This window comes from Ambystoma mexicanum, chromosome 4p, assembly GCF_040938575.1.
Source record: "Ambystoma mexicanum isolate Mex_15411 chromosome 4p, UKY_AmexF1_1, whole genome shotgun sequence".
Taxonomy (NCBI): domain Eukaryota; kingdom Metazoa; phylum Chordata; class Amphibia; order Caudata; family Ambystomatidae; genus Ambystoma; species Ambystoma mexicanum.
This window is the reverse complement of record NC_090927.1, coordinates 397,841,328-397,864,945: the sequence shown is the minus strand read 5'-3', so window position 1 is coordinate 397,864,945 and position 23,618 is coordinate 397,841,328. Positions and strand designations below refer to the sequence as shown.

Genomic DNA, 23,618 nt, shown 5'->3' with positions numbered 1-23,618 from the left:
GAGTCCGGAGGATCTTCCTGGAGCTCTTGGCCAGTTTAAAAGCAACGCACACAAACTGCTGTTCCTCTCCCTGGCTATCCGGTTCCAGCAGCGACTGCAGTGGATACTCGACCAACTTTGAGAGGATGTCCAGGTGGCTTACTTTGGAGTCGATTGGTCCCACCAACTCAAAGGGAGAAGTCGTCCTTGCAGGGGCTTCTCCGTCGATACGAATTTGGAGTTTGAGCACAGCTGCAGGGCTTCACCAGGCAAACCAACTGTCCAGGAGTTGCAGCAGGCGTCTTCTCCGATTCCTTCATCCAGTGGCCGACTGTCATCCAAGCCAAAAAACCTCGCCTTTTATGCAGCTTGCTCCCATTTATTCCAGCCTAGTTGTCCGTTACCCAGCAGGGTGGATGTCCTTGCCGGACAGCCAGCCGGCCAATCACCTAAGAGTGCATTCCTGAGAAGACTAAGCACAGGGAGGTTTGGGCTCCTCCCTTGCTTCCTGCCCCCGCCAGACACCCTGAAGCCAGAGCCGGGCTTCACTCGTGAATCCCTCCAAAGGCAAAATGAACAAAGGGACCAGACCTGGTTTGGCATGCAGAGTAAAAGAAGGACCTATCCACAAAGAAATGGCGAAAAAAAGAAGACCGGGCCATTTTGACAAAAATGGCACCCATGGGTGCTTTACCGTGGCTGCAAACGCAGCCCGCAGTAAAATCCCATAATTGCAGTAAAATGTAAACCACTGCTACCAGCCATTCAGTGAGGAAAGGGTAACACAAATGTTACATGAGAAGCTAGACAAAGGGGATACTAAGTAACCCCTCAGGCACCCTATTGTAAGATAGTGTGTGCTGGGTCTAGAAAGTTACAAAAGTAAGTAAAGTCAATTTCACTTTACTGCTCTTGGAAACAGTAGTTTATCCCAGAGAAGGTATTTAAACCTTTGGGAAATCTGAAGGTGCTGTGCGACAATGTAAAAGATGATGCCTATGGAGTTTGTCAGACTCCACAACCAAAAGAAACACTTTACATAATCACATTAAAACACATGGAGTGGGAAAAAGGTCCTCACTCTGTCCAGGTTAAAAAAGTCCTCAAAATCCAGCAAAGTTGCTGGGGGGCTTTAAGTTAGAGGGAATTAGCAAATTTCTGAGAATTCTCCCTAACAAATCTCTCCACCTCACCAGCCGGTTCTTCAGGGACCGGGCTGCAAGAGCGTCACATGGCGAACAACTTCCCAGGCGTGGTCAAGTCACCTAGGCACCGGAGGCCGAGGCCATGCAGGTCGGACACAGGTAAAGAATCGTTGCAGGCTGTACACCTACTAAAACCTGTCGCGGCCGACATACTCCAGGGAAGGACGAGGCACCGGAGGATGGTGGAAGGCACAGTCCTAAACAAGATTAAAAAAAAAAGAAAAAAAAAAAAATAGTACCACAGTCCCCAGGGAAGACTTCGTACACCTGCAATAACTGGAACCAAAGAGGCCCAACCACAGCGTTGGTGAAGCAGATCCGCTCCAGTTGACGGGGAAAAAGAGGACTGAGGTGTGGCGTCGGTAGGCAGAGACAAAGGAGCGCATGCTCCCGCACGCAACTAAATTTAAAGGGGTGAAAAAACGTTCTGTTCCAGTCCCTCGCGAGGAAAACCCTTATAGTATGGAGGAAAGGGGATGGGACGTAGGAGTATCACTTCCGTTTACACTTGTAGGATCATGTCAAGGCCCTTGCTGCCTTAAGCAGTTGGAAAGTCTAAACGGCTAAATTCTATGAAATCCAGAGCCATGCTGTGATCTTGAGCATCTTGGCGATGTGATGGTAGATGTAGTTCTTATTCCTGGATAACCGGTCTCCTATTGGTGTAAAGCATACCGTTGGCCCACTGATATCAGCAGGAGATCAGAGTACCATGACTGCATAGGTCATGCTGGGGCTACGAGTATCACTAGACACAGGTATCTTCTGACATTTTCCATTACCCTTTGTATTTGTGGTATTGGTTTGAATGCATATACAAAGATTATGGTCCATGGGAAGGAGAATGTGTTCCCCCACCAAGCCCTTCTGGGGAAACCACCTGGCAAAGGCATTGCATTTATTTTTCTGTTGGGTGGAAAATAGATATCTGTGGTGTCATCTAGAATTTGAACACTGCCCTTCGTGTAGCTCCCATTTGTGGCATTACTGTGCTGTCCTGCAGAGTTCGTCCACTAGCCTGTTCTGCGCTCCTGGCAGGTGATCGGCTTGCAGGGATATCTGGGCACTTCCTGCAACAATTGTTTGGAGCAAGTTTCACCCAATTTTCTTATGTAACAATTGTTGTGTTCTCTAAAAGTCTTATCGCCATTTCCTGGAGTACAGGGGGGAAAGAAAAAGACTGCAGTGACCACCTCACCACCCTTAACTCAATGACATTGACATGCAACTGTGTTTTCCTCCTCTGATCAATGCACTTTAATGAAGAGCTCTCTGAGGCGTCTACTCCATCCTATTGTAAAAAGTGTCTTCTGGTGATATGGTTGCTGCAGCTATGCCCCTTGGATAAAGGAATCTCTGGGTGTCCTAGCAGAGCAGGTGGGATAGATATCTTGCCCTCTCATCTGTCCTGGTTTTGTGACCACCTGTCGGGCAGAAACTGGGTCTTATAAGAAACCTACAGTGTGGAAGGTGTTGTATGCAGGATGACATTGGTCCCTAGAGTACTGAGGGCACAATGTCGGTTTCTGCAGTTGCAAGCTTTCACACGCTTTTGACAATGGGGCCATAGCAATCTTTGTCGATTGTGCTTCTGTGTGCATGTTCTGAAGTGTGACGGGGATAAATTTTCCCTTGTTGTCCTGTTTTTTTAAGTCGTTCCTCATATCTACATTTCTTGTGGCCCATGGATGTAATTTCTGTGGAGGTAGGGATAGATACTCTGTATCTGAAGGTGGATGTTTTCCCTCATTTAGCCAACAAACTATGCATCCGTGCCCATCCTGGAGGGTTTTAGAACTGAAACCGTAGCACATTTCACAGTCCTCCATAATATGGTTCCATGTCAAAATCGCAGCAAAAATAGCAGTGAATACAAAATATTGCAGCAAAAATGCGGTGGTTTTTTGCACCACAATCAAGTAATTTGTAGTTTTTTGCGCAACCCCTGGACCCATTCAAGGGGAACAAGGGACACCCCCCACTCCCCTTAAATGGTATAAAGGGGTACACTTTTATTGGGTCAAACCACAGCATTTTTGCCATGATTTTTTTTACCGGCAACATTTTTGCCGCAACTTTATTACCCGATACCCACAATATGAGGATGTAGCCAGTAGAAACTGTCCTCGTGTCTGCCTCCCATAGGCATGTTTAAATCCACAAGTTGCACAAGCTCTGAAGAGGGATTTTTTAAAATATCTTTTCCAAGACATATTTGTAATAGTTATTAGAAGAAACAGTCGTTTTGTAGTAGGATTTCTCTGCAATATCTGGAGAGCAGCCGTAGCCGTTAAAGTGTGAACATGGTCACCAGGGGTGGACCTGAGCACCCAATGTTGCATTGGTTGGGATGAAAACGACCCCAAACAAGGCGAAAATAATCTTAATTATGAAGTGGGAAATCGGTAACCAAGCACTCCAAGCCCAATGATGGGGAATAACCAAAACAAGAGTATCAATGAAAGATCCAATGCTGGAGAAGGTGTTGTATCCCACCACAAAGTGTTAACTTAATGTGAGCCCTCAGATCACTATTGTGTAGGTGAGGGACTGATGGTATTGGGCTACAGACGGAATGGGGAGTCATGAAAGACAAGGATGTAACTATGTACTAGGGAGCCGAAGGTGAAGTACTGACAAGATAATAACTTGTAAGTATTCATTTGGTCAGTCTTACTTCAATTTGTCCCCTCCAGAAGGTGGATTTGATAATTTTACAAACAGAAGATCACAATCTCTCCCTGTAAACCATAGTTTTACATTATTGTAAAGAAATGCCAATAACAGAAAAAGAAAATCACTCTTTGTGGAGAATTGAAACAGTTGCGTGTACGATATGCCTATGGATTTGTGCCCAGTTAAACACATGGCCCAAGAATACAAAGTTATTAGGATCAGTAAGAACAACAAGGCACACAAGCTAGATATTGAATAGCTTAAAGTGAAGGTTCCTGTTAAGAATATGGCAATAAATACTTACTTCAGTGCATTTAAAAGGCCTTCCACAGAATCTGGAGGTTGTTCCTTTAAAACCTTTATGCATCCCTTCATCTTAAGAGACAAAAAACAAGCGCCATTATATCTTCATGTATGGATTATCTCTTTTCCATTATTATCTCAAAGTTCTATTTCACAAAGGTTTGTAAATAATGTAAACCTTTCACACGTAAAATAGAGATTGTAACGCTAACCAGTCCAGTACTTTTGCTTATTTCAAATTTTTGGAAAACTTTGTTTTGTGCTAGTAATAGCGGAGCATAGTTGACATATCATGAATTAGCAGCTTTTTAATTTCAGTTTCATTATCCCAGACTGTGACCAAACACTTGACACGTACTGGTTTTTACACTCTAAAGTGTTGCCAGTGTGCTTGATGGGAGTCATCTTTTCACCAGGCCCTTTTGTCCCACACCCTACAGGTACCACATTAGCAACAGCTCTTTCAGTGAAGACTTGAACGCTTTACTAAAGGTGGCAAACATGCTCCCTTTAGCTAAAGCCACCATCTTGCAACCGCATTCTCATCACCCCAGTCTAGACTACCAATTTGTAAATCAAAAATGTCGCTATGGGTTATGATATTTGTCTTTTATACTGCGCACATCACCACTGTAGTGGAATTGAAGCACTTGGCCATGTAGAGGTGAATTGTGACACCCCCCTCGTAGGTGGCATCCAGGCAGTGGTCTAAAGTGAAAACAAAAGGGGCCAAGGAGAGTGTAAAAGGGGAAGAACGAGGAAGAGTCAGGAGACAAAAACATACAGACTTAACTCCCAAAATGTAGGCAACTGTTGGGGGTGGTGAGAAAGAGGACTACTGTAAATATTATTGTTACCAACCGGGCTATTTCTGAATTTGTAAACCCTTGTGTGTTTTGTTAATTTACTTGTTTGTTTGGCTCTTATTGCCACAATTTATTTCTGCCCATTTGTCCTAACTTTCAAAATACATTTAATTTCAATAGTGCGTTTTGCATTTTCTTTGAGTTGGGGAGAATTCGTAGGTATGACTAGCACAGGCGTTTGAGCTACAGTCCAATGCAGTGTAATAGCATATTCAAATATAACTCACGATGGACATCCCATTTATCCCAATAAATCCCACAATTTCGATGTCTGTTGTGCTGATCACCTGTAACTGGGAAATCGAGTTTAACGGTTGCAAAACAGCGATGTGATTAGGCAGCAGAGCTTGTTTGTCTTTAATTATCTTATAAAAAAATATTTTCACTGCATTTGCTCTAAATATAATACATTTGGGTTATTCTCTCTTGAAACACATGCTCACGTTCTATTCCCAGCTTTCCCAGTATAACACTGTGGGGCATTTTATAGTGGGTGGTTCGTAAAATCGCCTTAACACTTTTCCTCTCCAGCTCATGTACTTGCCGTTCTGAGGCAATGGAGGGCAGCAAAGAGGAGTTTGCATCTCTGCTTTGATTTCCTCATCCTCTCGGAAGAACACAGTTCATAGTGGCACAGATATTCCCCACCCAGCCAAAACAAAATCGACAGTATTGTTCGATCACATTGGTCGAGTGCATAGCTCTAGGCCTATGCGTTTGTCTTTTATTGGTCTCTTCAAAAGTCAACTTTGGGTAGATCTCCATTGTCAAACATGATAAATCGGGCTGCGCCAGCTTCCCCTTCATTGCCACAAGACAATGGAACGCCTTGCCACCCAACCTCAGAAACAAACCCTCAAACTGCATTCCGCAAAGCCCTCAAAACTAGGCTGTTCAACTAACCCACACACCCGCCCTCCAGTTACTCGTGAGCAAAATTGTACTTGGGATGTATCTGGTTTACCTGTAACCCATTGAACCGCCTACACCGTTATATGTTCTCAACACTTTAACCAAGATACTTATGTACGTTTCTGTACCAGGTTCTTCTGTAACCCTACGAACCTCCCACACCTTTTTTATCTCCTCTCTGCAACTAAGTACCATATACTTGCTTGTAACAGCTCCACGATACCTAAGGGCTGCTTCGGACTCCATATAAATGTAAAAAGTAAATAAATAGGTCAGTCATCTAGTGGTAATTGTGGAGTATTGCATATTTTTTTTCGGAGATCGAGAAGTGATGTCAACATGGGTGGAACTAACACTTTACCCAAAATGACGTGTAGTGTACCCGAAATCCTTAACGGGTCAAGGTCCCACCGGATGTTCTTGTTCTGTCGTGAGTGAATACAGAAGAAAGTAGGTGTAGGATGTCTATGTTCCTTCTACTCCAAGAGAGGAGGAAAGGTGGGTGGCATGTGCATCTAAGCATATACAACCTTCAGAAATACAATTACGGTGAGTAATGTATGACTTCTGATGTTTGTGAATCTGCTTAGATCACATGGTATGCATACATTAGTGGGAAGTACCAGGAGATGGTTGTGGGATGTGGGAAGGAGCAGTAGTGTTGGGTGAAAGTATAAAACAGACCCCCAGGTTGCTGCTTTGCAAATGGAATCGAGAGGAACATTTGCAATGAATGCTATGGTAGCCCCACTGCCCCAAATCGAGTGAGCTCTAGGCGTAAAGGGTAGATCTCTCTTGATAAGAGTACCACAGGGTGATGCAATTTACAATCCATTTGGAAATAGCAGATTTAGAGACAGGGTCGCCATCTCTACCAGCTGCCACAGAGACAATTAATTGGTTTGTCTTTCTTAGTGGCTTAGTCTTTTCAAGGTAGTATATTATGGCTCTACTTACATCTAGTGTATGGAGGCTACTTTCTGCAAAGTTAGTGTGGCTTTGAACAAAAGTGGGAAGTTCGATTGATTGGTTCACACGAATTTAGGTGCAAAAAGTGGGCGAGTGCCCAAAACCACCTTGTCTGTATGAATAGTTACAAATGGGTCCTGAACTGAGAGGGCCAGCAGTTTACTCACCCTCCTTATCTAGGTGATGGCCACTAGGAAGGCAATCTTTTTTTTTTTTTTTTTTTTTTATTTGTTATAGTTGAAATTAATCAACCTTTCAAAACAAATCTAAGTATAAATACATCAATATTAACACATTTTAAAACAATTGTAATACATAAGACATACATAGCAGGAATATACAATACCATAAAATCAAAATTAATTGATCCAACGCATCACAGGTTTGGTTAACCATTAAGTGCCAAAGAAGTGAACCAAAGTGTCACAGCATTAGTTCATTCTGATTCCAATTCTAAATATAAACCTTGCAGAAAGTTTATAGCAGCAATCTGTAAAGGGAGGTAGTTTGATCCTATGATTAAGGACCAAGTTAGATCTTCGGATGCAAGCTGTAGATAGTTGCAATGTCGTGCGAAATGTATTTCACGAAGTGGACGGAGAACAGGGCATTCTGTAATTAGATGCCTCATGGTCTCTCGTACCTCCGCCAACAAGCAAAAACGACAAAAGTTTTCTGCTTGAGTTATTAATTTTCTTTTTTCCAACAGATCTTTGGTGTCCCATAGGTTAAGACGCAATTTCATAATGAGGCGTCGGCATTTGGCTGAGGGACAACGTATTAAGTATGCAGGCAATATGCGCATTTTTTTGTGAGGAAATCGAATAACATCAGCATCAACATATGCGAGACATCTCTGCCTATTAGCAATCCAGTCTGTTTGATATATTTTTGATTTCGCTTTATCTGGATTATATATCAAGAGGTTTAATGATACCTCTGCTTCGATTAACACATAATAGACAGATGATAGCCATGATGTAATAAACTGATGCTTACTTGAAAATAAATATGATGAAATAAGTTTCAAGAATGCTTCAGTAGTGGTGGAAACTAGACATTTTCTAAGAAAAGCACATTTTCGCCAATTCATGATAGCTTGTAGTGAGATTAATCCAAGCTCATATCTCAGCCAGGGAACTGGAATACAGTTTGGCAAATGCAAGATACGGCGCCAGTATCTCCCCTCCCATTTTGTTAACAAGTTAGATGGAATATCTTGTAAGGTGTCTAGCCCATATATGAGTGCTGGGATGGCTTTTGATGTCCAGAAGTGCCAAGCTGGTAGGACCGAAAATTTGCCATATTTATGCATCAATATGGTAGCTTGTGATGTGAAGGATATTAGTCTCATTTCAATGCGCAAAATGTGACCCCTTGTGTGTTTACCTGTCTCAAATACAACACCCAAATAGTCATACTGTGGCACTCGCATGATTGGTATGTTATTCATGGACCATACATATGAGGTTCCACGTCTTTTGGGACAATACACAACAATTTGTGTTTTGGTGAAATTCACTTTCAGTTCATTCGAAACAGTGTATGTCATAAAAGCATTTAAAAGGCGCTGGAGTCCCACTTGTGTCCTAGCAATTAGGACTAGATCGTCAGCATAGAGGAGAGTTTGTATGGGATAACCATTAAGTTTTGGTGAATCTGAGACAACATTCTGCAGTGCAAATCTTACATCCTGAATATAGTAATTAAATATTGCAGATGCTAATAAGCATCCTTGTTTGAGCCCTCTTGCGGTCAAGATTTTTTGTGACAGGAGGCCCCCCAGAGTCAATCGTACTCTGATTGATGTATCTGAATGAAGGGCATGTATTATATCCATAAGCATTGAAGGACAATGATCTCCGCGTAGCTTATTCATTAGGAGTACCCGACTGACAGAGTCAAAGGCTGCATGGAGATCAATGAATGCAATAAAAACTGACTGCTCCTCATGTAAACACTGCATTTTAATTGCATTTAAGCAAAAAAGGTTTATTGAAGTTCCCATACCCGCCACGAAGCCCATTTGATGGGGATCGCGTAAGTTTGAGCGGAGTGTCCAAGCATTAAATTGGGATAGAATGATCTTTGCGAATACCTTCCCCGGTGCATCGAGGAGGGCTATCGGTCGGTAACTAGCAGGTGAACACCGATTTCCCTTCTTGAAAATTGGTATTATGATTGATGTTTTCCAAGTTGATGGTATTTTATGGGTATCCAGTATATTTTTAAATATGAGATGCAAAATATATGCCCATGATTTTGGGTCTGATTTAAACATGGCATTCGATAGTCCATCTGGACCTTGAGCTTTTGATGAGCTGAGTTTTGCTATGATCGACAAAATCAGCTCTTCAGACACATCAAGTTGCCAGGGAACATTTCTAGCCGGTTTATATTCAAAATTAGCAAAGGCTGGGTCATCATATAAGTTAGAAAAATGCATGCACCAGTCTTTTTCGGAGACGCCATTGATTTGGGCGTCACCTTGTAGAGTGTCATGCTGATTGTTGATCATTTGCCACATTTGTGATGAGTTTTTATGCTTCATGGCTGCCAACATGGTAAGACTATCACGTTGAAATCTAAGGGATTTCCTTTGTCTGAGCCAATTCTTATATCGGCACTTGGCAGTGTTCAGAAGTTGTCGACAATGTGGACCATTCTGGAAGAGTATGTTTTTTCTTATTCTTCGATATTCCGCTTTGATGATCTTGATGGAAGAATCGTAACTATGCGGATGGCTGACATGATTATGTTTTACAATGGCAATAGTGCGGGTAAATGGTTTTAAAAGGTCTGAATATGACACCCCATTGGTACGCCATACATCATCTTCCAAAATGGTTGTAAAAGTCTCCATCCCCCGAGCACTCCACTTGAGTCGATTTCTAGCATTGTTAATCAATGAAACAGCAGTGTGCATCTGATGTGGTGGGCTATGTTTACAAAACCATGCCAGTTGTGCAACTAAAAGACAATGATCGCTGTTCGGATGGGGCATGATTGAGAAATAGTGGACACTTTGAAACAACATTGTGCTTACGTAGATGTAGTCTAGCGTACTTGAGCTAGCTCCCCGATGCCAGGTGAAATTGCAATGTGTATCCCCTTCTACTGACCCATTTAGTTTATGTAGATTTCTGTCTGCCATCAAAGTTGCCCATTTGTGGGCCGCAGGGGAATGATTGATACCATCACGGCAATCCAGATTGAGGTCTCCAGCTACGATGGTATGAATAATCGATGTTCGAGCAGAAATTAGATTCAATACTTCTTCCATACCATCAAAAAAGACTACATCACTCATGGTGAGGGGATTGCGATAGATGTTCAATAGAGCTAATTCTTGTGTATTGCCCTTAATAAGTACTAATTGGATCTGAGCGCCTACCGTAGCCCACGGAGCAATGGAAAACCCACTGGCACTGTGAACTCCCACTAATAAACCTGACGAGGGACGGCCTCCACTCGGAAGCGCAGGAAGTAGAACAATATCATAGCCATCCCAGATTGGAGGGGCAAGGAGCCAAGTCTCTTGGAGAGCTATCAACTGATATTTATCATTAAAATCCGCAAAGGTGCGCGGAAGATGATGATAGCCCCTTGTGTTCCAACTTAATAGAGAAATGGTACTTGCCTCATCCACTATTGGTGGTTACTGTTGCATATAATCATCAATCGGGGCATCATTCAGCTCATACTTCACACCACCATAAATATTCGATTTAGGTCTTAGGTATTGGGTTTGTTCAGAAATTTTTTTTTTAGGTTCTTCCGCTAGTAGAAAGCCCATGTTGAACAATTGCATTCTGCATTGCCAAATTACATCTCTAACCAATCCTGAGGGAATCCATAGCCTAACAATTGATGTGGATAGTTCGGAAATGAATTCTATTTGTTCAATGTCATTAGACACAAGTTTTTTAAGATCGTTGATGTCTCGGAAGATGTTAAGAACGCTTTCACGGTTCAGATCATAAGTAGGAAAGTTTCCCTCTCTGCATTTTAGAATAAGTGTATGAAAATGTTCTCGTCGTGGATTGAGATGACGTGACACCGTCTCCCTAATGTTTTTCGGGGGCGCCCATTGCAAGCTGGGCATACCTTGAAATTTATGCTCACGGTAATCCTCGTCATCTTCTCTCTTTTGATTTTGAGTAGAGGCCAAAAATGGAAGCTTTCTGTCTTCCATAGCACCAGAGGATTTAATCAAGGCATTTTTCGCCTGAGCGAGACTAGTGGCCAGATAGTCATCAATTGTTTGTTTAAAATTTGCTAACTGTGTGGGCAATACAGAATCAGTTGGAGTTAATTTAAGCTTTGGTTTATTTTGCACGTCTGAGTATGGTACGGTACTAGTTGGAGGCATCATTGATCTCAGGCCACTTTTGATATTCAATGTACCTTGACTCTGCTCATTATCTCCTTCTCTGATATTCCTTATGCCAGGAGTGCAACTTTTCTCAAAATGTTTTCTATGTGCATCATTTTGTGATTTTAGGACCAAATATTGCTTATCGGCCTCAATGTTCCGCTCTATGGAGGATACCAACTTTGACAAAGGTGACGAAGAGTCTTCCCATGTTTTGTCATTAGACTGTGTCGCTAATATCACAGGTCCATGTGTGTATTCTACAGAGGATTTCACAAGATCAGAATAGAGCAAATTTTGTTGTGTGATTAATTTAGATTTAGCAGTCTGATCTGCCAGAGATGCCGAATTTGCAAGAATCAACTGTGCCTCCTCATTGATTTTTTTCAGAGAATAATCAGTGCGTGAGGCACCTGAAAACATCAGGGGTTGCCCATCCTTGGAAGGAGGGTTTGTATGTGGTATTTCTTTACCTTGTAATGTAGATGACTTATCCAGAACTTTGAAGAATGAGTTCAAGGTTTTTTTTGTTTGTTTTACATTGACCATATTCTTAGTCTTTTTTAAGGCCAGCGGTTTCTTTGAAGCAACCTTAGGGTTCCTAGCTTTTAATGCATCCAAATGGCCCACACATTGTGTATTTTTTTTTTTTTTATTGTGAGACGACTCAAGTAACAGAGGTATCACTTCAACAACTGGTGGAGTGTCTGTTTGAACCGTCAAATTAGGTTGCACTAATGGGCCACCAGTCTCTTTTTCAATTGGGCGAATGATGCCAGTAATAAAAGGCAATGCAGTGTATTTTACGTTGTCTGAGACCGACACATGAGTAGGGGTAGACTCAGGCATTGCCGACTTCGATGTTTCGCTCTTCCCTGTGTGGTCAGGGTTCGTTATAGCACTTGATGGTAATACTATGTTTTTTTCTACAGCTGAAACATAATGGGCTGATAGCCATTTCATTAGATCCTTTAATTGTCTTGATTGTTGTGACACCTTTGTGTCTAAGGACTCAAATAACTTACAAAGGCTCATAATAGTTGTATTAATGGCTAACATAGCCGGTTGTATCATAGCTGCGTGTTGTGAAAGTAAGTCAGTCTCAGCTATTTTTGGAGGTCTCGGTGTAGGCAATGCAAATGAATGTAGCATAGAAACAGAGGTGTGTGATTGAGACAACGATTGAGACTGATCATTCATACACAGTTGACTATGTTGCTGATCTACGGGTGGGTATATTGACATACTCCATGCAATTGGAGACTCACTTAAATTAGACTCTGCAGTAGAGTTTGTATGATCTTGCAACAAGGAGGGAAAGAAAATTGGAGAAGTGCCAAGCCGTGGTGAGGATAAGCGAGGACAATTTCTCGTTGACGCTAACATTGTAATGTCTGATAATGGACGCGCATTCGCCGCTGCGTTCGGAGTGTTGAGAGCAAGAGAGTTGCTCTTTAAATTGGAAAGGGCCCCTTCTTTTGAAACCTTCAAATGAGAGGTAGACATTGAGGATATAGATACAATAGAATCGTCTGTATTCACTTCAAAACAAAACTTAGGTGTTACTGATGTAATTTTACCTGTGACAGAATGGGCAGAGAGGAGTTCTTGTGGACATATGTTAATTCTATCGTCCAAAATCGAATTTGTGCAGACTGTGGATGGAATATACGTGTTTGCAATTTGCGGGGGCATGTTAGTCGTGAGCCGATATGCCATAATTTATTGGAGGTGGATGTCAAAACCTCCAACTCAAAATTCACTTTGTATGGACAAGTTTAAATTATGACACACGATCTCGCGTAAGACAATTAATCAGGGCCGCCCCAGCCGCAGCGCACCGCGTACAGCGAACAGCCAACAGTACTCGTGGTACTCGCTAGGTGCGCAGCGCGGGTGCGCAGTAGTGGCAGTTTTTAAAGAAAACAGGAAGAGGTGCGGCCAAATCGGGGCGGGCACTCTGAAAAATAAACACAAACAAGGGTGGTAAGTATGGTGTCTAATGCGTTATGGGCGTTTTGTGGGCGTACTATACAAGTATCTATGACGCTCGTTTGGGGCGTACTATACAGCAGTCACCAACTAAGGAAGTCCAAGCAGTCACCAACTAGAATAGTCCAATATTGGAAATATGCCCAACACGTGGTGGTAATGTCTTTGCAAGTGTCTCTGTAATCACCTTTCAACTTCCTGAGGCGAAGTCAGGCAGGCAAGTGTTGCCAGTAGAGACGTCCTCCAGCCGAATTGTCACGAGGCGGAGAATTCCCAGGCAGCCGGTCCTCACAGCCAACAGTACTCGTGGTACTCGCTAGGTGCGCAGCGCGGGTGCGCAGTAGTGGCAGTTTTTAAAGAAAACAGGAAGAGGTGCGGCCAAATCGGGGCGGGCACTCTTTCAACTTCCTGAGGCGAAGTCAGGCAGGCAAGTGTTGCCAGTAGAGACGTCCTCCAGCCGAATTGTCACGAGGCGGAGAATTCCCAGGCAGCCGGTCCTCACAGCCAACAGTACTCGTGGTACTCGCTAGGTGCGCAGCGCGGGTGCGCAGTAGTGGCAGTTTTTAAAGAAAACAGGAAGAGGTGCGGCCAAATCGGGGCGGGCACTCTTTCAACTTCCTGAGGCGAAGTCAGGCAGGCAAGTGTTGCCAGTAGAGACGTCCTCCAGCCGAATTGTCACGAGGCGGAGAATTCCCAGGCAGCCGGTCCTCACAGCCAACAGTACTCGTGGTACTCGCTAGGTACTCTTCTAGACGAGTGCCGTAAGGCTAGCCTTGTGCATTGGTTCAAAAGAAGGTCCCATTAATCTTTTAAGGACAAAATTCAAGTCCCATCCAGAAGTTTGGTCGGAAATAGGGGGATGAAGTCTTTTAATCCCTTCCAAAAAGGCCTTAATCACAAGAATCTTCCACCATGAAACCTTGTTATGGAATGTGGTATATGCAAAGAGAGCGACCAGGCGGACTTTTGGGGAATTGAAAACAAGCCCTGAGTCGAATAGGTGTGTTAGGTACAGAACAATATCTTTAGGGGAGTAGTCAATGGGATTGACATCCTTTCCATTGCACCAGATAAAGTGTTTTCACTTATTGGAATAGCAATGCCTGGTTTGGGGTTTTTGTGCTTGCCAGAGTATGTCCATACATCTCTGGGGGAGTTGGAGGGGCCCAAACTCTATGAGTTCAGGAGCAGAACTGGAGTGTCTGAGGGCACGGTGCACCATTTCCCCTTGGTCTTGTGATAGCATGTTGTACGGGCATGGCTGTTTCCAATGGTGGGAGACTGACAATCCTCATGTGATTAGAGAACCACAGTCATTGTGAATGGTTTCTGGTGCAGCTTGTGCGCTAGCCTGTTGCGAAGTGGAATTGGGGCAAAAGCGCAAGAAAATCTCCCAGACCATGTTATCCAGAGACCATTCCCTTTGGAGCGCTTCTGAGGGTACCTGGAGCCGTAATCAGGGCATTGGGCATTCTCCAGAGTCGCGAACATGTTGATGTCTGGAAAACCCCACTCTGCAAAGACGTTGAGTAAAATGTGCTCTTTCAAGAGTCACTCATGCTCTACGGGGAGGTCGAAGTGTGTTCCCTGGAACATTTTGCGATAGAAGGAACGTATGTTTGAATACCCATTTCCAGATGTTCTGGGATAGCTTGGATAGCCCTATAGAATGAGCCCCCCCCCCCCATGTGTTGAGGTAGTACATGGCAGTGGTACTGTAAGGGCAATAACTTTTTCCCCTTAAGGTGAGCCCAGACAGCTTGCAGTGCTTTGAACACTGCAAGCATTTCTAACAGATTGATGTGATTGGATGCTACTGATGGGGACCATACGCTGTGCGCGGTCTGTTGAAGGAGATTGGGGGGTGGACTCCGGCCCCCACCCCCACCCACCCCAACAGAGAGCAGTCTGTGGTGAGAGTGCCTTTACTACAGGGATGGTGAAGGTTTTTCACTGCAGAAGGTTTTCCCTTGACCACCACTGCAGAGGCCGAATGAGGGCTGATGAGACAACCACTAGATCGCCCCACTGGCCTCTGGCCTGACACCATTGGCTCGAGAGCCACTCCTGCATGGGGCCCGTTGACTGGCTATATAATGAGGGATTTGGAAAAGCATGTTTTGAACCCTCTCGGAGCGGAAGACAAGCTCGTCTTTTCTCCGAATCAAGGCCCCCAGAAACTGTTTGACTGGCTGGGGACCAGACTGACTTCTCGTTGATATAGAAACCTAGATTGAATAGATCTACTGTCTTCTGGGTATTTCCCAGGCATGTTCCGTACGAGTCTCTGGTTATGAGTCAGTTGTCGAGGTAAGGGTATACAGGGATGGACTGCCTGCGCAAGTGAGCCACGGGCTAACGCAAGTATCTTTGTAAACACTGTCGGGGCTGAGGCAATGCAGAAGGGGAGAACCTTGAACTGATGGTGTGCGTCTTGCATCTTGAACCGAGGTACTTTGTGCGCTGGAAACATTGAAACATTGAAATATGAAAGTATGCATCTTTCATGTCCAATGTGGCCATGTAATCCCCCATCCCGAATTTCGGAGGTTTGATATACTTGTTTGCAGGACATAGATCTAAAACAGGGTGCATGATTAGATAATTTTTGGGTACATGGAAGCATTTTGAATAACTACCTTTGTTTACCTGGAAATGAGGGACGACTTTGATGGCGCCCTTTCACAGCAGGACCTGGACCTCGTCCAACAGGATGCGCAGATGATCTGAGAAGTCGTCTGCTCCTGCGTGGATGGTAGTGGGGTGGATGGAGGAATTAGATGCAGTACCCATGGGCGACGTGCCTCAGTACCCACTGATCTGATGTAATCCCCTCTGACGCGTGGGTAAAAGATGTCGGATGTCCCCTGACCAGGGAAGTGTGGGAGGGGCTCTGTATCGCCGAGTCACTTGGAGGCAGAGAGTGGGAAGCCTCTGGAAGCAAAGTTTCTGCCTCTGTCTTTTGGCCAATGTGTAAAAGTATATTTTGCATGAATACCACCTGATAGTAAATGATTGGCCTAAGCACATTCGCATCACACTATAAATTGCATTGAATGAAACTGAAACAGGCTGACTACGCCGCCATTTTGAGTTATCCGTCATTTTGATTGCCTTTTGCTTTCTGTCCCATGTTTAGAATTGTGTTTTTGGCTCCTGCAGAGCAAAATGAACTTTGTACTGTTTCCATGATGTCAACATAGATAACAATGTTGAAGCTGCTAAAGTGGATTGTTTGTCCTACACTGAGAAACCTTGGAGTTAAAACAAAAGCCATACTAATCAGTAATTTAGATACCATCTGTTCCAATAGTGCCTTCCCCGTTCAAACAGCAAAGTAGAATGATGAATAGCTGAACATGTGCGCTTGCATAAATCTTTTTTTTCGCTCCTTGAAACTAAGCTAACTTTAAACTCAAAAACCAATGATGGACAAATATAAGCAAGCAAAATAAGCACAGTTACCTTTGTGTCTTATGTTTGGAAAACATTTGAAATGTTTTAAGGAAAACAACAAACCATTCAAAGATGTTTAAGCAAGACTTAGTTATGTGGATAGGCCATGAACCCTACGTAAATGTATGACTCGAAGAGGGGCTGGATGATGTGTCCAGGATTGTGGAAAACTTGTATAAATACTTGTGTTTTTGAGATGTCCAGCACACTCATCTCACGGTGTCTGCTTGCACACATTGCAGGGTGATGAGAGCCAGACAGCTGCCTGTTAATAAATGTACATTATACTTTGACCTTGTGACCAGCGTATTTCTATGATGTGGTATTAAGCCTTGATATTCTTTAATCTTTCAAATGAAATCCTCTTTGAGGGGATTGGAAACCAGTGTAGGGAGCCCTGTCCGGAAGCCCCCCAAATCATTGTCCCCGCGAATAGCGGGAAAAGGACTGCCCACAAAAGGGCCAGCGGGTGTTGAAATTGCCCTGCTGGACGAAGGGCTTGGCCGAGATTTGACTGAACGATTTTAAAGTCCTGTGCTCTTTCTTGGCGGTCTCCAGAGCCTCAAACGCTTTCCCGAAAAGGTTGGCTTCCTCCACCGGCTTGTTGCTCAGGGAGGCTTGGGTCTCCAGTTTAAAGTCAGATTTTTTGTCGTATTGTTGGCTATTCTGGTGGATAAGGCAGCAGGAGTGGTGACATGTTTGCCAAGGGTGCAAAATTTCTTGCAGTCCTTGTGGGGAGGGGATTCTGACGAGGAAAGTGTACCCCGGCCCTCTTCCGTGTAGTAGTGAAGACCAGGGAGTCTGGAATGGCATGGCCCCTGATGTAGAGACTGTCCAAAGGAGCCAGGCTGAACATTTTCTCCGCAGAGGGATTACCCGCACATGTGCATGGCGGTGTGAGCAATGAGGAGGCCAGATGCTTCTTGATAGAGTTCAACAAAGGGATGGCTTGGCTGACCAGGGTCTTTTCCTTAACAAGGTTTTCTACGCAGTCTGAATTTGGGATGGCTTCTTGTGTGGTAATTTGAAATCAGTCCGCAGCCCTCTTTAGAAGGTTATTGAACATCATCTTGTTGTCAATAAGTGAGTCTCTGGTTTGAGGAGTAGGAGTGTCTAGAAAAATGTTCACTGGGTCAGAGTTATGAGGGGGGAGTGGTAGGCCATGTGCGATAGTCATCAACAGGGTTCCAATTAGGGTCAGGATAAGTAGGATCTTGGTTGTCTTTGCCAGAGTTTTAGACACAAAAAAAAGTCTTGGCTAGGGTCCGCTGAACCCTCTACAAATATATCCACCTGGGGGTCGTGGTGGGATTCAACCAGGGATGAAAATGGAGTACCTGGGGGTTGGAAGCCTTGATTTAGGAGGGACAGGGCAGGGGGCCACATCTCTGTGTTTTTTCAAAACCATCAAATTGGCCTGAGAAATTAATGAACTTTGCCATCTTATTCATACAAGCCTCAAACTTGTCCCTGGTCCATTCAGTCTGAAGATCAGGAGAGAGAAAAGGCAGAGCAGGAGGGAGTGGCTTCTGGTGCAGGGCTTTAGAATGAGGAGTAGAGGCAGAAGAATAGGCCTCGGACAAAGGGTTTCTTGTGATCCAAAACATGCAAAATCACTTTGGAAAGCTTCTCTCGAATCTTTGGGAGTGTTTGACGAGTGGAACCATCTGGGAGAATCTTTCGAAGCCATTGTGTCTTTTGACAACACTGTGGCTTTCCACGGAACCACGTCGGAGGCCATAGATTTAGTAGGCGTTCCAGTTACAGAGGAGGACTTACCGCCATGCGTAGGCTGCGATGACTTGTATACAGAGGGTGTCGAACTGCAAGGTTCGTAAGGGCCCCCACCAGACTTTGACAGGCCTGCGGGCGCAGAAGCCTTCCTCGACAGCTCCACCGAGGGAAGGCAAGGGGTTGTGCGCTTTGGAGTGGGTGATGTGTGTGTGTGTCTGTCGCTAGGATTGGCTTCCCCATGGCACTGATGGTGTAATGCTGGTCGGGGACGGACACAGGTGAGTACGAGGACGGAACAGTAAGGTTGACAGCCTCCAAATCGGACCCATGGCTGCCGACCGACTCCTCGTCTGAGGGTACGTCGTGAGTGACTATGCCTGCATAGCGTAGGCAACCCAATGTTTCATATGCCTGTCGTTCAGGGTCTTGGGCCAAAAGAGATTACAGGCTTTACAGTTGCGCTGGATGGATCGTGGGTGGATAAGATCAGGCAAACAGCCATAGAGTAGTCGTCTAAGGCAAGCGAACCACCAAAGAAATAGAAAACAGAAATATTAGGGAGAATTCTCATTTCCGTGCTAATTCCCTTCAACCTTAGAGACCTCCGCAGAAGTACACCTCCCCACCCCCAGAGGTCTTTTGCTGGACTTAGGACTTTTTAATTTTAACCCTGGAGTGAGAGACCTTTTTCTCACTCATGTATTTTTACCAGATTTGGATTTTATGCTTTCACTGTTTTTGGAGTCTGACAAACACCATGTGCATCTGCTTTTTGTTTGGTGACAGCACCTATAGTGCAGTGTCACAGAAATCCTTTAGATTTCTCATAAGGTTTAAATACCTTTTCTTGTGTGAACTACAGTTACCAAGAATAGTACAGTTAAATTGACTTTACTTACCTTTTCATTTTGTAGATTCAGCACACACTGATGTGGAGTGCTGGGGGGTTACCCAGTAGCCCCTTATCCTACGCTCTCATGTAACATTTTTATGTTACCCTCACTACTTTAAGTGGCTGGTGCAGTGGTTTAATTTTGCCTACCATTGTGCTTTTCAACCGCAGGCTGAACCCTCAGCTGCAGTACAGCACCCATGGGTGACCACTTTGTCAAAATGGCCCCGGTCTTATTTTTTCACCATTTTCTGTTTGGGGGTTCTTTCTTGGGTTTTACTCTGTGCGTTGAGACAGGTTTGAGCCCTTTGTCTTGCCATTGGCGGGCTTCAGCCCCAAAGCCCACCACTGGCTCCAGTGTGTCTGGAAGGACAGGATATGAGGGAGGGTCCCGAAACTCACCTGTCCTTTGTCCCTAGGAATGCCTGAATGCAACTAGCCCCGATTGGCTGGCGCGAAGTCCTTTCTGGACAGCCACCCGGCTGGGTGATTGACAGCTTAGGCTGTGCATGAATTGAAGAAACCTGCTTAAAAGGCGAGGGTTTTGGGACTACAGGCAGAGTCGACCACTGGGAGAAACACCTGACTAAGAAACCATGAACAAAGCTTGCTGGAAGCAGGGCTTTATCAGGCAATTCAAATGTCCAAAAGGTTCTGGACATTTGAAAGCCCTGCTGCTGTGCAGAACTCCTTTTTCACCTTGATAGAGAAGCTCTGGACGGAACGACTTCTCCCCTCGTGTTAGTGGGACCAACTAACCCCGAGGCGAACGCCACTGTACCACCATCCCCGACTGGCTGTGCCTTCTTCGTTGCTGTAAGAACCCAATGCCAGGGATCGAGTGTCAGTCGAATGCAACGTCTGCTGCGGAACAAATCCAGCTAGAAGCTCCAGGAGACTCCTAAGGACCATCCTGAATCAGCACCTCCATATCCAGAGTCCCCTCACCAGAGAGCAGGACCGATGGAGCAAAGAGTCCCATCAGTATCCAAGATCTGCCACAGTGCTTTTTGCCAAGCCCTGAAACCGCAAAGTGCCACTGAACCGAAAAGAGCCCCCAGCTGCAGACTACCTCCCAAGTACCGCCGCAGGAGCCCTCCAGACATTCTCCCTCTTGTGCCCACGACTGAGGCTCAGGAACAAGTCTCTGCACCGCTGTAGCAGGACAGAATCCAGATGGACCACTCATCTTCAAACCAGAAGTACTGTTTAGGATTGGGGCACTTACCTTATTGCCTTGCTTGGCCGAGTGCTTCTTAGTTGGGAATTGCATTGGCTTACATTGTAGAGTTGACCTCAACTCTCTTCCCACAGGCTTAACAGCCTGTGACCCAGTGATTTTCTACAAACTCTAACTTTGAGTACGATTTTGATCTAAGAAGTGCAACAGATCCATAGACACTGTCCCAATTGACTCTGGCTGTCCTGGCTCCCTGGAGACTCTTCTTGTCCATTGACTGATACCATTTGACCCTCATAGGAGGTAGCTTAGTGTATACTGTTACTGCTGGGAAAGCTGTATCTAGATTTCACTGGAAGATTTAGTTGTTCTCACATATACCGAGAAACTGTTTAACCTTGTTCCTTCCCTAACGTTTCCTTTCTACAACCTCAGATTCTGCAAAGTAGAACTAGTTTTATATATAAATGCCATTACTGTCCTTGTGATTGAAGTCACCTCAGAGCGCAGGAATTGTGTAAGAAGCATATCCAAAGATTATCCACTAACTTGTTTTCATTTTGAGAAGTAATTTTAAAGTATATTTACATTGTTAGACAAATTGCGCTTTTAAAAAATGCATATTTAAAAATGTATGTTAAATAAATAACTATTTATAACAGAAACGTTGAGTGTAAGTGTTAATTGGATACTTGCATTTACAGATTTCATTTGTACAGCTCATATTTACCCCTCTTGAGATTCGCCTGGCTGCTCAGTCACACTACCAAAATGTGTAGTACAGACCTATACCAAAAGGTGGGTTACCCAATACCAAGCAGATAATTTGTGTGTAGTCTCAAATAGTGTGACTGCACCAATTCTTACCCAACAACCAATTTAAAACTTTTACGACCTCTGCATTATGTGCGACCGACTACATATGCAGAAAGAAAACTATCTGGTGGGACCTCGACGAGTGAAGGACTTTGGGTACACTACACGGCACGTTTGGGATAGTGTCACTGTCCCACCACTGTCAACATCCCTTTTCGATCTTTGAAAAAAAGATAAAATATTCTGATTATCACTAGATGTCAGACTATATGCACAGCATATGATCGAAGCAGATTCACAAACATTAGAACTCTATTTTTTAAAATCTCATAAGACCCAGAGAATCTAATTTTATAAGAGCCCTTAATTCTGTGGCGGGGACCAGTTATGTGTAGACTTACACATAGGTAGGTTGCCACCAACACATTTTCATCATTTGCACGACAGAGTGCAAAAGGCAGCATAAAAGCATATACACCGCTTTTTGCCCTCCCCTTTGCAAATGGAGTAAACGCTGCATGCCATGTACGCATGGCAGGCAGTGTTTACAAATCAATCCTTATGCGGTCTGCCTGCTTTTTGCTGGGGTACAAAATCAGGTGGGCTTCTTAGGTAAGATGTTCATAGTATTGATGCATCTTCCTGACCTGGGTCAACCCCAGAACATTTTTGCTTTACTGGTGGATATTTCCTTATTCTTCAGTGAGTGGGAATATTTTTCCACACTCACAGAATCTTTTACTCTTTATGGGTGCTGTTTTTAAGACTCTTCATAGTGTCAATGTTTTGGCCTATTGTTGGGTTGCCCTAGCGGCTGCCCTTTTAACTTTCTTTGGCTAACCTTGTGAGAAATAGTTCCCAAGGGTAGAAAGGATCTTTGGATCACTTTTACATTTTATTAAGTGAGACGAGCACTCTCCACCTTACGAGGAGTGCTGGGGAGATACAGAGTATCCCCTTTCACACAAACTGTAACAATTCTGTTACAGGGACACACTACATTCAATGGCTGGTGGCAGTGATACGCTTCATTAATTCAGTGCACCTGTAAAGCGGGCACAACCCCGGTAAAGGCACCCATGGGTGCTCATTTTACCAAAATGAGCCCCAGTCTCTTTTTCACCATTTTAGTGTTCCTGGTCCTTTTTTGTTCCTTCCCCTGACATCCAGGGCAGGAAATTCCTTTGTGCGATTTTTATCTTCGGAAGGAGTCCTGTGAAATCCAAGCACAGGCTCTAGAGTGTCTGAAGGCAGGAAGCGAGGGAGGAGTCCAAAACTCTGCAGCCCTTTGTCTTCCAGCCTGAGTGCGAGATTCCAGTTCATTCTATCCATATTTGACTTCTTTATGTGTTCCTGTAATTTCCTTTAAACCTTGTTTTAATAATTCTGCAGGTTTTGCATGGAGCATGTAAAATCCCATTTTAGCATGCATGGGCTCTTGAAAGACATCAGAGAGCTGGTCACTTTGTGTGCTTGTGCTAGCACGAACACCATGGTAATGCCTGCAGTCCAATTTTAGCACAAGCTGCATTCTTTCCGGGAAGGGAGGGGGAATTTGACTCATACTGTGCTAAGATTTTACAAATGCATAGGATTTGACATTTACAAATGTATTCAGCTAATAGTTATTTGTACCTTATATTTAAATAACTGCATTCTTTTAGTGCATGCCCATGCCTGTGTATATGATTATATTTGTATGAGGAAGCTTTTCCAGTGCCTAGAAGCAGTCAAAAGAAGTCTTGCCTAATTCTAAAGCGTTTGGGGGTGCGGGAAGGCCCTAGCTCCCTTCCGTTACTTCTACAGTAACAAACTCATCCAAACCGACATACCTACAACCCAAGAAATATATCATCTTCACACTATTAGGAACTACACTGACAACATTGGAGACCCAATTGGCTCGTGCAGATGAGGACCAAGAAGAATACAATAACAAGCATGAGTATTTTTACTGCTGCCCCCAGCCATGACAGTACCCAATCAAAGGCAAGCGATAGCCAATCTGTGTTCTGAACTCCACCTTCTTTCTTCATTTGAACACCTAGATTGTGCACCGTCTCGATGACGTGGTATAGTGACCCATTCTCAGCATCCTCCGGGGGTACAAAAGTGCAGCAGCTACTTCCAACATTCTACACACTCCTATGGCTGTTAGCAAATCCAGCATGTAGCGGCTCTGCATCATCCTGAGTCTTACTGCACAAAGCTCTACTTTGATGGCGTTCATCCCATTTTCTGTGTCATTGGACTAGCTCCCATC

At 44.2% G+C, this 23,618-nt stretch overlaps 1 protein-coding gene across 5 annotated transcripts in view; it reads right to left on the bottom strand.

The window, feature by feature from the left end:
• Window positions 1-23,618, bottom strand: part of CYRIA (CYFIP related Rac1 interactor A) — a 440,426-nt gene that overhangs the window by 89,700 nt on the left and 327,108 nt on the right. For all 5 annotated transcript variants that reach the window (XM_069605934.1, XM_069605930.1, XM_069605935.1 and 2 more), the window contains one exon: window positions 4,165-4,235. In XM_069605934.1, the coding sequence (XP_069462035.1) occupies window positions 4,165-4,235 (71 nt within the window). The remainder of the gene's footprint in view (window positions 1-4,164; window positions 4,236-23,618) is intronic.